General features: G+C 36.2%; 1 protein-coding gene across 1 annotated transcript; it reads right to left on the bottom strand.

The window, feature by feature from the left end:
- Positions 1-490: 490 nt before the first annotated feature.
- Positions 491-10,126, bottom strand: LOC145766149 (uncharacterized). Its single transcript, XM_082577806.1, has 8 exons — positions 10,041-10,126; positions 8,291-8,409; positions 7,919-7,981; positions 7,386-7,424; positions 6,106-6,219; positions 5,425-5,640; positions 4,869-4,968; positions 491-2,549 (listed from the first exon to the last, which is right to left on the bottom strand). Exons 1-8 carry the CDS (start codon positions 10,124-10,126, stop codon positions 2,468-2,470), a joined length of 819 nt encoding a protein of 272 aa, XP_082433932.1. The 3' UTR covers positions 491-2,467.
- Between the last annotated feature and the right edge of the window lie 6,542 nt (positions 10,127-16,668).

Below are 16,668 nucleotides of genomic sequence, written 5' to 3'. Positions count from 1 at the left end.
TAACGTCGATAAATTTTGAAATATGTAGCCTAAAGATAACTTTTTTTGTTTGGGTCCACTGGTAAAAGTTAATATAATAATAAGTTAGACACAAGGTTTGGTTTGACTTTTGGAGTTTTTTAGGCATAAAATGAGAAATTTAGAATGATAGATTTATTTTTAAATGGCCTTGTCAGTCCATACCAATTTTGATTTATATCCTATACAATATCTGATTCGGAGTGGCAAGTGGTCACGTGCCTCCCAAAGTCAAGCGAAAATGCAGTTTATCGTTGTTCATTGCGGTTTGTTTTTATTTTTGACCATCACAACAACAGACAACACTTAGTAAACATGACGAAAGTCCGAAACACAGTAGAAGCGAAAACCTTGTAACCAGGCCCGGTGCTAGGAACCGCGGGGCCCAATTAGAAATGTGATGACGGGGCCCCTACTCTTCATAGCAAAATTTATGGGTGTTTATATATCATAAAATACATACCAGTACATACAAACTACAAAGATAGACATTTATTACTTGCTATAAAACAAATTAAAGGTAATGTGGATGTTTATTTACGATATGTTGTTTTACTTTTAATAGCAAAAAAGGAAAATTAGGCAATTAACCTTTAGTTTTTCAGAAAAAAACTTTTCTTGCCTTTTTATTAGCAAAGTCATTCAAAATAACTTCAAAGTCAATGGCTTTAGAATCTCGCATTCTATAGAAAGCATTGACAAACTGTTAAGTCTTTCTTGCGCGATTGTAGATCTCAAGTACGTTTTAATTAGTTTCAGCTTTGAAAAGCTTCTTTCCCCTGATGCAACAGTTATTGGCATCGTCAAATAAATCCTCAATGCAATGAAAACATTAGGAAATGTTGTAAATCTATTGTTTTCTATCAAGTGTTCAAAGAGGGCATACGGCTTAATTCTGGGTTGAAGGAAAGTTTTTAGAGCTTCAAGTTCTTCAGCTAGCATATACCCATCAATATCTTTGTTTTTTTCTCATAACAAATTGATGTTATGAGAAAGAATATTATTTCAATTTTTATTTTACGTTTCAGTAGTATTTTAAACCTCGTAATAAAGAAAGACCCCGGCTAGCGCGGGGCCCCTTCAAGGTGCGGGGCCCAATTTGATCTAATCGGTCAAATCGGCCTAAAACCGGCCCTGCTTGTAACCAGCTTGACACCGAAATAAGATAAGTTTAAAATTTGGTTCGGTCGCAACACTTTGGTTGTTACAAAATTTTCTCTTTTGCTTCGCTTGATCAATAACATTAACCTGCTGCACGTTGACCGAGCCAACGTCATACAGTCGTGAGTGATCCAAGCCAGCAGCGGATACATGAGGAAACACAGAAGTTTGGCCACAATCATTTTAATACTGATTAGTAATGCTATTTTGGTGAGTATAAAAAAATCTCTGTTTAATTGCACCAAGTTAGCAAAAGAGAAACAATCGTCTGACGAAGGTCATTTGAAACCCTATCAAAAACACAAATCATTGAAGCGCCGGTAGCCCACTTTAGTTGATATTTAAGAAATAAATTTGCAAATTTCTTCAATTTCGATTTATACCGAAGTTTTTAAATCTAACATCAGTAGTAATCTAGCCACTGAAGTAGCTAGAAAAAAATTTTAGGGAGGGAAAATTATCTGTTGGAGGGAAAATGTATTTCAATGCTTGAAATAAAAAGTTTGTTTAAAAACATAGCTGCTACATGCAGCAAAACATTCATAAAACGTCATTCAACATGTAATACAAGGTCATTAAAACGTTTTAATAGTATTAAATAAAAACATATGTCTGTACACAAATCAACGGCAAACTGTTTGAAGACTGGTCCACATAATAACTACATCAGTGACGTAATTAACACAAAATTATAATTTGCTGATTTGTGAGCTTGTGTTAAAAAGTTCTCAAAATCATATTCTTGATGCAAAACTGTCAAACAAAAGTTTCAACTTTGTAATGTTTTTGCTTAATGACTTAACACTGAAAATCATTTCCTTAGGTTATATGCTCCAGTCACGAAATACTAGAACTGAAAATACACACCTGGCTAAGCTTGAAATATACTACTTTGATGGACTTAACATGTTTGTAAATTTTTTTATGCGTTTCAGAAATTTTGGCTTTTACTGTAATAATGCAACAAAGCTGTTACATCCGGTGAGAAGTCTGATGTACAGTATAAGCACTGCAGTATATAGCTTAATTAGGGCTAGGCCTAATTCCCTTCAGGAAACACGTTAATTGTTGAATATGGCAAAGAGTAACAACAAAAAACAAGCATATTTGCACAACAAAAATCAGCCTGCTTTTGTTTGCAAGGTTTAAAAATAATTTTTTTTACAAGTGATGAAAACATATTTATCAACAAACATTTTCACTAATTTGCCAACCAGCGCACAGCAAAATAAACTGAAAGCTTTTGAAGCAGCAAACTGCAATGGTCTTTGAACGATTTGAAAATAGATCAAGTATATTTCTTGGATGCGTGTTCAATTAGAACATTATTCACAAAGTCAACTCCTTTTCTTCTTTGCAAATACTCGCACCTAGATACATTAAATAGGTTAGGTTGTGCTTTTGATAATTAATTTTATTTTTGCAACGTCAGAAATGTTTACGATATGTTTGATTTGATTCCCTACTATCCTTACTCATTCTCACTGTTTACACAAGAAATAATATTGTTGTAAATAGGCCAACTATTTAATGACTTCGCTATTACCAGAACTGAACCCCAAGTTTATCAGAAACATAGGCAAAGACACGATTCAGGTGCCAATGAGTTGGTGTAAAAATAAACTCTAGAACATGACCATAAAATTGACAAGAAAGAAAGAAAAACATGACCTGTAAGGAAAAAAATGTGAGTTTCGAAAAGTGTTTTTTTAAACTAGGTAAATTCAAAAACATGACCATAGAATTAACAAGAAAGAACATTTTATTTTTGTTTTTGAAACCCGCAGTTTTATCTCTTACAGCCAAGGTATGGAATGGAGGGCATTTTTTTTTCATCTTCCATCCTGAGGTTTTCTTCCATTCCATTTCCACTCCATCATAGAAATCTCACATTCCATCACTAAAATTTCTTTCATCTTCCATTCCATCTATCAGCAAATTTTGTGGCTAAATTTTAAATAGGAGTTTAGCAGCAGTATTTTTCCAAGGATTTTGTACAGTCTGATGTTAGAACAACTGTACAAAACCTACTGTATATCTGTGGTCTTGTTTTGGTGCAACTTCAAACCTTTGTGAGCAGCAGAGTTAAATCAAATACACTGTTTCAGTTCAATTACATTCTTCTGAAATTTTTAAATCACAGTTATTTCTGAATGTAATAATTAGCCTACACGTTTCAGTTGTAAAAATTGAATGTTTTAAAATTCATTTTTATTTTTCAACAATGATGTTTTATATTTGATTTATCAAAGAAAGTAGAATTACATTATTTTGATGAAAATTGTCTGTACCCAGTAAGTGATATGTGCAACAGTATAATTACAATGCGTTGGAGTGACTATTTTCCGTGTTCTGTCAATTCATGAGAAACATCAAGGGTATTTCGCTTAGATAACTGTTTCGTTTTTTGATGTCTCAGGTTTGTCGACAAGAAGTTTCTGCGGGTTGGTGAAACGTATGAGCGGCTGCTTTTGTTTGTTTTGTTTTCGCAGGGGTCGCTGTCTGCTGTCTGCTGTCTGCTGTCTGCTGTCTGCTGTCTGCTGTCTGCTGTCTGCTGTCTGCTGTCTGCTGTCTGCTGTCTGCTGTCTGCTGTGTGTTTGGAGTTTGTAGCGGGGGCAAGCCGTTACCATCGAGATTACATTCTGTCAATTCGGTGGTGCCAGCTCAGTGGCCGAGTAGTTTGGCCTTCGGCTTTGGTGCTAGTAGATCTAAGGTGATGACATCGTAAGCCTTATACAAAATTTAAAAAATAAGCTCTGCCGCTAAAAGACCTTAGCTGTTGTAGTAGAGCGACAATAAATGAAACCATAACATTATTATTATCTCGGTGGTAAAGGGCAAGTTTACTTACAAGCTTTTATCGCTTAAATTTTATTTAAAATTGCAGAGGTACCTTGAATTAGATAAACACATGATTTTTTCGGGTCCTGCACATCAATAAAGTCGTGAATATAATACATGAATTTTGTAGCCTACAATGTAGTCTACCGCACCGGTATATGAAGCTATAGGCTACTGAAATGAACTTGATTGATTAATTATTATATTACCACACTCAGGGCTTTGGTTTTAAAAGCGCTCTGTATGTTGCCAAATAATGTTATTGTTTCCCAATTTTTTGATTTATTGCGTAAGTGTTCGCACAAATAGAGTCATTCAAGACTCAAGAGCAATGTAGTGCATTTAAATGTTTGAACTGAAAGGAAACGATGATGTGTGAACGTTGAAGTATGAAGTATTGAGTATAACAATGTTGAAGTACGAAGTAGAACTCATGAAGTGTGAATGTTGTCGACTTCTCGCTTTCGAATAACCGTCAGAACAACAGTCGCGCTGGGTGAATGTGAACAAAAATCGAAGCATGTATTTTGAGAAACGTTAATCACATGAAATGTCTCTCAATTTATTTTATTAGTTTTGTTGGCTATATCGTGATACGGTGTTGAAAAGTTTGAGATGGAATTAGGATGGAATGATGGAAGACTGTCTTCCATCCCATCATCCAAATCTTTCATCCTTTCCATCCTTGAGATTTTCCATCTTCCATCCCAAAATTTGTCTTTTATTCCATTCCATCCTATCCCATTCTCTGCTTACAGCTCATGTTTTTCTTTCTAGTAAATTCTATAGTCATATTCTAGAGTTTACCTGGTGAAAAAGACAGCAGTGATGCCAACATAGAAACTTACGTAGAAAACCATTTTGCGTGTTCTTCCCAGGGATCGTCGTTTTCTTCCCACTCTCGCAAGTTACCTCCGCAAAACCAACACGATACTTTGTCCCCTTCACCTGAAAAATAAATTTAGTTAAAGCAGCATGTACTTTATGCAAAATGAACTTTGATTTGATTAATTTATAATTAGATCAATGGCTTGAAGAAAAGAAGTGTAGGGCCTAGAGATAAAATTTCAACAAAATTGTTGCCTTTCGCCATGTAATGAAATCCCTATACGAGCAAAGTCGATTCAAGACAATAGCTATTTTTGTTTCGTTTTAGTTCAGTGTTGAGTATGTTGTGTGATCAGCTGGTGCTGAGCCAGAATAGACTTAGCACTAGCAAGCTATGTCTGAGAAATCTCAGTTTACCTACCTGTAGATCTTGCTTTTTGGTGGCATATTTTTTGAGACTGCTTTTTAAGTATATATATCAAATCATGGCGACCTATCAAATGTACATGGTTACTAGTCACTTAAAAGCCTTGACAGCCTGTTTCATCTTTATTTGGATCTTATTTGAATAGTTACCTAAGCTGTACCAGCCAGCATCTGCAATCTCCTGCGTGGTTGCTTTTATTCTGTAAGCGTTCCACTGGGGATAGTTTTGAAAGGTGCTCAAGCGTGCGGCAATGCTCGACATTTCCGGATCCTTTGGATTGCTGTAGAGCACCAACTGTTGAGCATCATTTTGGTGTTCAACAATTGGGGTGGTAGGCCTACTTATTCGATTTGTGGATGCAACATCTGAAACAAAAAACTCAGGAAACTCAGAAGATAACAGTAGGAGAGAAAATCAATTAATATACATGGTAATAGTCGAAAGCTTGCATTTTTGTCAATTTTCGATTTGCCAAAGTAAGGTACCGTACCGGTTTTAAATTTGTTAAAAAGACTTCAAACTAGGCTTGTGACTTATCTTCTTTTTATGTTTTATGAGTTTGTAAGGCCCTTCACATGACAACAAGAACAAATTTTTGTCAGAAATAGATTTCAAACTTTGAGTTTGTAACCCAAATTCTTGATTTTGTAGCCGAAACTTTTGATTTTTAATCTGAAAGTTGAATTATTGGATTTAGCAATTGTCTTGGTCAAAGGAGGCCATAGAAGCTAAATCAATGGAGTTATAGATCAAGCACTACCGTATCTGCTGTAAGATAACTTGTTCAAAAATGAAACTTTATGCAACTTTTTGAAAATATCAATGTTTACCTCTGTTGATTTTCGGAGCAGTGACATCCAACTCAATATAGTTTTCATCTCTGTTAGGGCAGGGCAGAGGCATCAAGTATTCATTTTGACTTGAAGCACCAATTTCTTTTTTCACTAAAAATATTAGCAATATTGATATCAAGCGTGGAGTACGCCAAGGATGTGTACTCTCTCCATGTCTTTTTAATTTGTATACAGAAATGATTTTTCGACGCTTTGATGATACAAAAGGGGTAAATGTTGGCGGATTGAACATAACAAATTTACGCTATGCTGATGATACTGTTCTTTTGGCTGAATCACAAGAAGGTTTTCAAGAAATATTGGACAATGTTAACTCAATTGGAAAAGAATTTAATATGAAAAATAATGCTAAAAAGACTAAATCAATGATAATCTCAAAATCACCAGACACTCCAGTAGGCTACTCCAAATTATAATTGACAATCAAAATATATAAAAAGTTAAATATTTTTCTTATCTTGGACATTTAATAACTGAAGATGGGAGGTGTGAACATGAAATTCTAAGATGGATAGAAATTGCAAGAACTATATTTGGAAAAATGAAAAATGTTTTAATCAATCAAAGTTTAAATTTATCAATTCGTCAACGAATATTAAAATGCTATGTCTGGTCAACCCTTTTATACAACTCTGAAACTTGGACAGTGTCACAAAAAATGGAAAAACGGATCGATGCCTTCGAGCTCTGGTCATACAGGCAAATGTTAAAAATTTCATGGAAACAAAAAATCACTAACGATGAAGTATTATCCAAATTTAATTCAAGCAAAATTCCATTACAAATAGTCAAAATAAGAAAATTAAAGTATTTTGGACACACAATAAGGCAAAACTCGTTACAAAGATCATTAATAGAAGGGAAGATAAACGGTAAAAGAAACAAAGGTAGACCAAGAATGATTTGGACATCAAACATCACTAAGTGGACAAAATTAAGTTATGAAAATGCAGTACGAACAGCTCATGGTCGAGAACAATGACGCGTTGTATCCAACCCTCAATACGAGGAAGGAACATAATGATGATGATGATTAGCAATACAACCTTTACCTACCTTTAATTTTGTCTTAGGCTATAACTAAGAGTTGGCTTGTCACATTTTGTAAAAATGATGCAGTTTTGATGCATAGTAAAAGCCCCTGTCAGATGCACCATTGATACTTATCCTCCAATAGTATTCGCAGCATACAAAGCTTTGCAAAAACTTAAAACATCGTCGTGGAAAAACTGCGTTTAAATTCTTTATAATTCTACCTTGTTTCGGTGTCGTAGCTGGGTTGATGTATGGTGATTCTGCAACAACAAATATGTGAAATTTAATCAGCTTGTGTGATTGATTCTGTACTATGGTTTAATCAAACTTTTGAGAAAAATAAGTTAAGTGACCGTAAGAGTCCGTACGATTAGATAATATTCAATCTGTAGGTCACTGGATCAGATGGAGTGTTTCATGCACGTGATATTGTGGGCGTTCTTTTCGAAATATTTCTGATAGAAACTGAATTAAGTGAACGTTTCGCCGTCGGTAGCGTGGCCTAGCGGTTTGGGGTTAGGGACTAGTACTTATTTTTCTTCTTGAATTATCAAACAAAGTTTAAAGCAAGAATCAACTCCTTTGGCTGAGTGCTGCAAGGGTCACAATCACTGCAGTCAGCTGTTCATAGGAAGAATTGTCCTATGTTTAAAAGAGCTGCCGTCTACCTATGAAAACGCTCCTTCTGCTGCAGCGACCTACAAATTACAGTAGGACAAATAAACGTAAGGATAGCCCTTACAAGACAGCCTACCTTCAAAAGAAGCAACCACAGAGCTGTTTAGAGGGAGTGGTGCATTTGGTGGTTGCGATGTATCTGAAAAACAGATCTCAGTAAAAACGCCGATTTTCATTATTTCAATGTCATAATATGTCTGTTGAAACCATTTAGCCTGCAAAAAGCCTGCTAAAAACTTTGCTAGCTTTAACAACCGATGCAGGTAATTATCAAAAAAGGTTTGAAATATCGTGAATTTCACTACTCGGTTGCCAATCAAAACGTTTCCATAAAACTGCGAGCTCAGGAAAATTAAAAGCTTTCTCGAAAAAAGTTTTCAGTTTTTGTTTTCATTATTAGTTTCCTGTTATGGAACGGACTAAAAAATACATCAGCGGATGTGCTTACTAATCGTTGTTTTGCTTCGAATGTTTGACTTCTCCATTTCTGGTGGTCTAGGCGGCAGTTTAGGCCCAATTGTTTCGTAGTATCCGGAAGCATTTCTTTTTAAATTTTTGTCTTCAGTTCTGGCAAGTAAAGTTATAAAACTTATTTAAATTTGTAATAAAAGCTACAATGGTTTGTCAGCGTCAAGTAATGTCATCACCACAAAGTAGGCTACATTGCAAAAATATACTTTGTCTCCACTCATAAATGAAAAAAAAAATTTGAGAAAACTTTGTCGCCAGTGGGCTAACTGATGTAGAAAAAAGTACAAGAGGCATCACAGTTTCCATAAAGAAAAAAGATGGAATGAGCAATAGTAAGCTATATTCACTCAGATCAGAGGAATACAAAATTGCATAGAAAGTCTTGGAAGCTTTTCCCCAGAAAGTTTTAAGCACCTTTCTTTGCGTTGGTCACGTTTTGGGTAATTTTTGTTTCAAAAATGTTTTTTCTTTGAGGTACTGTACACGCTTTGTATTTGATTACCATTATCAAAGTTAGATTTCTGCAAGAGATAATTGATTAATGATTGATGCAAAAATCAAATACTTTGATTTAAATTTGAAGTTCAGTTTTAAGCTGTTTTTATGATGTTGACAAAATGGTTTCAATAATTTATCTTTTCAGTAAAGTTTTAATTTATCTTTATGTTAGTTAAAAACAGCTAGTGGGTATGATGACCGTTCGAACGGACGGAGATTTCAAAAACATGACATGCGGTACCTGTTCAGTTCCGAATTTAATTTTTTTGGTAAAGCTACAGTTGCTTCTTTTTTCTATATTTCATAATGAGCACACTTTTTTGTCTATGCTTTATGATTTTACAAAGCAGTAGAGTTTCCAAAATTAAGTTGAAGTGTCCGCGTCTTTTCTTATACAGTATTATAAACTACAAAGTTGATAGAGAAATATTTTTGTTTTGGAATATGGATTTTTCAGTTTTCAAGGGCATATGACCAGGGGCGTAGCGAGCACAAAACTTTTGGGGAGAGGGAAAATAAGTATTATTGCACATGCCAGTGAGCCCATCAACAAATTGGTGAAAGCGAAGCACCCAAAAAGGGGTCTGGGGGACCTCTCTCAGAAAATTTTGAGAAAAATACTTCACAGTTGTGCATTTTGAGAGCACTTTCAGCCTAAATCCATAGTAAAACTCTGTTAAATGATACTATAACAGATGGTGAAACGTTTATTTAAAATATTTCGGAGAGGTGTGGCAATTTCGCCTTTGCCCTTCCTTTTGACTACGTCCCTCTATATGACTAAATGCTTGCCCTCACGCTTCTGAAGACACGATTGCTCTATCCTGCTCATTCGTAGCGCCAAAGAAAAGAAATCTAATTTTTAAAAGTGTGGTACAACCAACACAGAGTACTTAGCTGAGAAACTTGCTGCAATTTGCAATACTGGGCTATAAAGCAGGCATAGATGAATCATTTCAAAAGTAGGTGGGCCCAATGGCGCAGCAGTCAAAGTTAATCCAACTTTTAGGGGGCGAAGCCTCCATAACATTGTTGCATTCTTAATACTTGAATTCCTTTATACTGTACATTGTGTTTTCATGTTTGCCTTTCGTGCCAACAAGCAAAAAATTTTTGGGCCCGCTTTGGCCAAAAAATTTAAAAAATTGTTAAATTGCTCTAATAAGCGCCTTACAAAACATGGCGATGTACACACAAATAAAAAGGCAACAATACACACACAATTATACCTTTTAAAATGAGGTTTTTCTGAGTTTTCTTCGAAACTGGACTTGTCTAAAGACCGTTTGGTGAAAAACGATGTAAGTTTCTTCATTTCAGTTGGCAGATAGATATACAAACAATACAGTACGGTACCATACAGTAGGCCTACTGCCCTACTGTATTAATTTCAGAGAGACCTAAAAATTACTTTACCTACTGAGTATTGATCTAAACAATGATAACATTGTTTCAACCATAGAGAATAATTGTATTGATTGATAGATTGCTCCACCAATTACATGCAACCACACCCTTCAATAGTGGGTCCAACAGAAAAGTTTGAAGATTGGATTTCATCATTGAGCTATGGTGGTAATGGTGGTTTTGAATCTTTATTCTCGGATTGACAAAGCCTTATGAACTGCCTCCATTTTGTTCTGTTTTTTGTTTTTATTAGTGTTTCCGGCATGCTTTTTATTCCTGTAATTTGCTTGATATTGTCAAAATATTTCATTTTTTGTCGTCCTTTTGTTCGTTTGCCTTGCACCATCCCAGTCAACATTGAATTTTCCAACGAGTTGCTTCTTGCTATGTGTCCGAAATATCTCAATTTTTTGAGGTTAATGTTATTAATCAGACTCCATTTAGAAACAAATTAATTTGTTTTTCTTTCCATCCAGCTGATGCGTCTTCTGCTGTGACACCACATTTCAAAACTTTTTAACTCTTTAATGTCACGCTTTTTTGCATGTCCAAATTTCACATCCATACGTGGCAATTGGAAAAACGAGAGTTTGCAGCAATCTTAATTTTGTGTTTTTACCAATTGACCTCTGTTTCCACACCGTTGTAAGTGATGTCACAGCTGTTTTTGCCATAGCAATTCGCCTTCTATCGAGATTGGCAGAGTGAAACTTCCGATTGTTAAAGTGTTGTTGCCGGGGAATTATACCATTCACTAGGTGCCGCTGAATGAAGAGCAGTCATGAAATGCGTTGCTCAAGCGCACACCCTGAGAGTCGAACCAGCGCCGCGTGATATTGAGCCGGGGGCGTCACCACTGAGCTAACGGGGCAGATCAAAGTTAATAATCAAACCAGTGTGTATCACATAAGTGAAGACCTGTTTTTGGAACTCCGTCTGATTTGCCGCTTTCGCTACCTTTTAAAAGTAATTTGGCTTTATAAAATCGATATTGTTCTCGGGTTTTGGGTAGCTCTTGATCAAATTATGCCTGTGTCCTCTAGTCTAGGAGTATCTGTCTAAGATGAGTTTGCCTAAGTCTTACTTGGAAGTAGCCTATCTTCTCTGCACATGCACAACATTATCGCAGATATAAAAACTACTCCAAATGCAGCTCCAATTGCAGGAATATTCAAAACACGATCTCCAATCATTTTTTGCTAACAGGTTCAATGCCGTACAAACCTACAGTATATTTCAATCTACTCAAAACCTCTAAAGTAAGAATTTATTATAATTTGACTTACACGATGTTTTAGGCTATGCCAGGCTGCTAACAGCGCAAATCTATAGATTGAACTAGATAAGGAAAACTTTTATCCAGGCTTTGGTAGCACACACGTCGAAAACATCACAAATTACTGTTATCATGAGATCCGCATAGCCTACATTTTCACATAAAAATTCTGGTGTTAAAAATGAAGGTATTGAATGCTACTGTGAATGAGACAGTTGCGTGTAATCTAAAATGCATCTAGAATTGTATTATGTGCTTTGAATTAACCTTTTCTTTTTCTATCAGTAGTGGCTAGCCGCAGTAGGCTATATATTTTCGTAATTTTGGTTTTACGCGATTCGCTCTGAGGATGGCATTGTCATAACGTGAGAAACGTCAGTGAAGCAATAAAATAATCTGCAGGTTTCTGCTTCATCAGATAAACAGTGCAGCCATAGCTATAAAAGTTACGTTCCCAATCATATTGATATGAATTGGTTAACAGCTTCAAGCAGATAGTTTTGCCTGAGCTTGCCTAAAAAAACTCTGTCTTGTTATTCTGTTAGGGCCTACTAAATTAACCAACTTCAACATTGCCTTAACAAAACGACCTACACAGTTAACATCTCTTGCGGGAAAATGATGAAAAAAAATCCACTGATCTACTGTATTTGTATCATTTTTAAAAGCTGTAAAAAGTGTGCAGCGCAAGAATAAGTGTTATCGTAACCTCAATTTTTAGCCTAACTTTTCTTTCTTTGATACAAATATCAATATATATTTAAGTCGTGAAGGACAATGCAGAGGTTTTGTTTGTTTTTTGTTTGTTTTTCATATCTTTACCCTGCATTGCGGGAAAGCGGACTTGAGCGCTATGCATCGGTGTACGCCTTCCGACATACACCTGACCCACGCTGCAGCCGACGGCAATGTCTGTTTCCGGTTGTTTACTCTACTTATGACTTAAATTTTGTACTACGATGACCTCACGATGTAGTAAAAAGTATAACTTGCTCTTGAAAACGTTAAGTTTTTTTAATTATAATAAACAAAAGTTATAAATTGCGCCCATAAATTTCCTGTTGGGCTACAAGTTTCTGAAGATATTATCAAGCAGCATTAAACCTGTTAAAACTGGACTTGAACTCTTTTCAGTAACCTATATTTCTTCTCAGAAATAATCGTAAAACTAATTTCAATCAAAATCTGACTTTTGCAGTGTGTTAAATCATACAACACAGCAAATAGTGTGTGTTAAAACGAAGAATGTGTCACAGTGCGTCCTAGAATCAGAAGTTGTTGTGATGTTCAGGAAATTAGGTAACTCCAAACGCATCAATGCGGTTCAAACGTATTTTCCATACTACAAGCAGCCAGAGCAAAATCAACTTTTGGCACAACCAGCTGCTCAGACTTCCTTAAAATTGCATTGTTTGAACGCAAGGTGTAACACATACGTAACACAAATTTCTTTTTGATTATTGTAGGCCTAAGTAACGGAAGTGGTAGACTTAGCGTTATTCCATAGCTGAATGGAGCAATTGTAGCCTTATCTAATTACACGTAAAACTTTCTATCTATAAAAAATCTTAACTTATTGTAGCATGCATGAAGCATAGCAGGTAATAGTGCAAGCTTTTCTATTGTGTAGGCAGCTGTTGCACTAATGACTAAACACTTTGTACTTTATTATTAAACACTTCAGGTATTTTTCAAAAATGACATTGAATCACAAAGATGAAACTAACCCCTCAAGACTACCAGGGATATTACTTGTCCTAAAGCTGTTAATTGGACAATTTTTTTTTGTATACTGTCGCTTATCTGTGCCGTCTACTGCTTCTGTTATGTTCTTCTTGCTGCGGCATATTAAATTTTTTTTATAGTATTTACCAAGTCTGGGTTAATGAATTAATTCACAATGTAGATATTAACGACCTGTTTTAGACTGATAGGCTACTGCGAGTTCGCTGTGATAATAGTGATTTGCACTAGCTTTCGGAACACAGTCGTTATTTTATGCGGTTCTTTTGTTTGGCTTGAGGCTGCTGTCTGGAATGCTGTCTGTTGAGTTTATGTGTTGTTAGGCGTTATTTCTTTAAAATTTTGTCGAATTGATAGATGGATGGTCATTTATTTTTGTTTGGGTCCGAAACAAAACGTCCATAAAAAAAAAAACGTACAGTGTGCATCCAATGAGAGAGTGAGAAAGACCGTAGCTCTAAAATGGCGTAGGAGGTCGTCGAGTCTGCACTCTCTCATTCATACAGTTATATGAAAGCAAGTAATCTATCAGTTGATTAATGGATTTGGTGACGTAGTTCGTTCCTTTCGGCACGGTTATTGATCTTTAAACTCTTTGGATGACGCTATCTTCTTCATGGACACCCTTGAAAGGCAGACACTGCAAAACCAGACAAACCTCACCCTCTACAGACGATACGTTGACGACACGTTCTTGCTGACAGTCAACAACAGAGAAGGTCTAGCCATCCAAAACCCCCTCAATCAGGCGTACCCAACTATTGACTTTGAAATGGAACTACCAATAGCAGACAACGCCATTTCACTACTGGACTTCACCATAAAGATCGACAAAGACGGCGCAATCCACCACGAGTTCTACCAGAAAAAAGCAACACATACCCTAAGCCCAAGAACTTTCTTAATCAACCACCCAGGCGACGACGATGACGACGACACCAGCAAAATAGACAAACAAACCCAAACATCATAACCCAATGCACTTTGAATTTTCTTTTATGAGCGACGAAGTGGAACGTAAAGTACAAAAAGTCTTCAAAGACCTGGATTTGCCAGTCCGCCTCTTTCTACGTTCACGAACCCTCGGAAAGACCCTTCAAAAACGACAAAAATCCGAACCTTGCCGGTTACAAGACTGCCCACTACGGGACGACATGTGTACCACCAAGAACTGTGTCTACAAGATCATACGCAAGTAATGCAGGGAAAGCTACATAGGCAGCAAGATCAGCCCAATCCACTCCCGACTGAAAGAACACCTTAACTCAGATAAAAGTTCTGTCTTTAATCATCAACAACAGTGCCTCGCCGAATTGGATTTTACAATCATTACCAGAGAGAACGACGCGGTGCAATTGGACTCTGTCTACTTATGAAAATGGATTCTTTGAAGCGCAAAGATCGCCAACCATGCCGAAAGGGAAGAACTACGTCACCTAATCTATTGATCAGCTGATTTGGCAAAATTTTACAGTAGTAAGTAATAACGTCATACAACACATAAACTTAACAGACAGCATTCAAGACAGCAACTTCAAGCCAAACAAAAGAACCGCATAAAATAACGACATACAAACTTCAACACCATTCGTCAAAGCACATGACTAAGGAGCTGTGTTCCGAAAGCTAGTGCAAATTGTTATTACCACAGCGAACTCTCAGGCTAACACTAACAGGTGGTTAATATGTACATGTGAAGTAAGCAACGATCATGCTGCTAAAAGCAAAACTCAATCTATTGCCTAATGAAATGAATACCTCACTATGCTCAACAATTTCCTTTGACCTGATGCACATCTCTTCTACTCTCACACCTTTCCCTAGTTCTCAATTTTAAAAAAGTACCAGACTAAGTGACATTGCGCTGCTGAAGTATTAAAGTGCATCACCAATATAATGCCACTCTTGACAAATAAGGTTCTATTTATAGGCCTATCTCCAGCAGAAAAATGTGCCTTTAAAATTCAAACGAAAAATCTTCACAAGAAATTGGTAGCCTACCAGAATTAAGACTTGTAAATTAACCCAGTCAACAAATTAGTTCTTTTTTACATTAATTCAACATCTACACACACACACACACACACACACACACACACACACACACACACACACACACACACACACACAAACACAATCACAGGCGTTGAATCAATGCAAAAAGAGCTGATTTGTTGGCTGGAAAATACTTCGTTCTAGCCTGAATTCTTTGCTATGTTTCTACATTAACACTGATGCAAATACGCACATGCCAAGCATGGAACTGGTTTTCTAAAGATATTTAAAGTTTCCTCTCATTTCTGCTCGTTTCCGTTTACTTTTGATAGATAGTTGCACTATGAGCAACATTTTTTTTACTACTTCGTCATTGCATTCGAATCAACTCATCCACTCTTTCATGTTGTATATCAACTGCAGGGAAGAAAATCGAATTCACAACACAAAAGAGTGTGCCATAGAGTGAGACTCATTGTCTTCGATTGAGTCATTAGGAGTTTCCTGCCTGCATGTAGCAACTTATCTGATGTCATCAAACGTACTTTTCCAAGTTTTTTAAATTTATGTTTACTCACATTTCCGGTATCGATTGATTGATCGGTGGGAGGAATTTTTGTCCACGTGCTAAGAAAGCTGTTTGCTAGCTTCAAGCTGGCAGTGACGCATACTTGCAGAACAGGGCTTCTTTTAACAGATTTCCGCTAGAGGGGCAATGTTATCAGTGATTGTCGCAGCTCCCCCTCCTAATTATAGCCTGCTATGACGAAAAATCTGTTTGGTGACTAATTCCAGTATTTTTTTTTGATTGATTGCTTGACTATTCACTGACGTAGCGCGTTAGCTTAGCATTCATAACTTAAGCGGATGAATAATAATGCACACGATGTCCGGCTTGCTTCCGTTGCATTCCGAAAGAATTAGTTTAAAACTTTGTTTGAGCTCTTATTAAACCTACGTCTGCAAATTTATGACTGAAGTAAGTGATCCTTCAAGTTGCTTTGTCAAGCCACAAGAACGTGCTGAATAAAAACCGCGTAGGCTATAATAGCCTATGGATCATTACTAAGTGCTTACAACGTCATTGCTACACGTAAGCTAATAGTTGATAAAATTAAACTTTCAAATTACGTCTAAAAACTTAGCACTTATGGACTTTTTTTTAACGCAGAATAATTCAAGTAGCTAGGGGACAAAGGTGATAAAGATTCCCCACAGTAGTGCAAAATTTGGATATTTTTTTACCAGCAGCTTATGAATTGCAGCCTAAGTCAACTACGTTTTGAGAAAAAATGGCAAAAAATCCGATAAATTGCCATGCATACTAGTCTCTTCCCTCAATAGCTCCAACGATAAACACTAAACTCTTTGGCAAAACACTTTAGCTTCAAAATACGTGACAATACTCAATTTGTTGGTTTATGTAGGCTAATAGA

The sequence above is a fragment of the Aplidium turbinatum genome, chromosome 3 (genome assembly GCF_918807975.1).
Source record: "Aplidium turbinatum chromosome 3, kaAplTurb1.1, whole genome shotgun sequence".
Classification (NCBI taxonomy): domain Eukaryota; kingdom Metazoa; phylum Chordata; class Ascidiacea; order Aplousobranchia; family Polyclinidae; genus Aplidium; species Aplidium turbinatum.
Note: the sequence above shows the minus strand (reverse complement) of the source record. Positions and strands in the feature narration are given on the sequence as shown.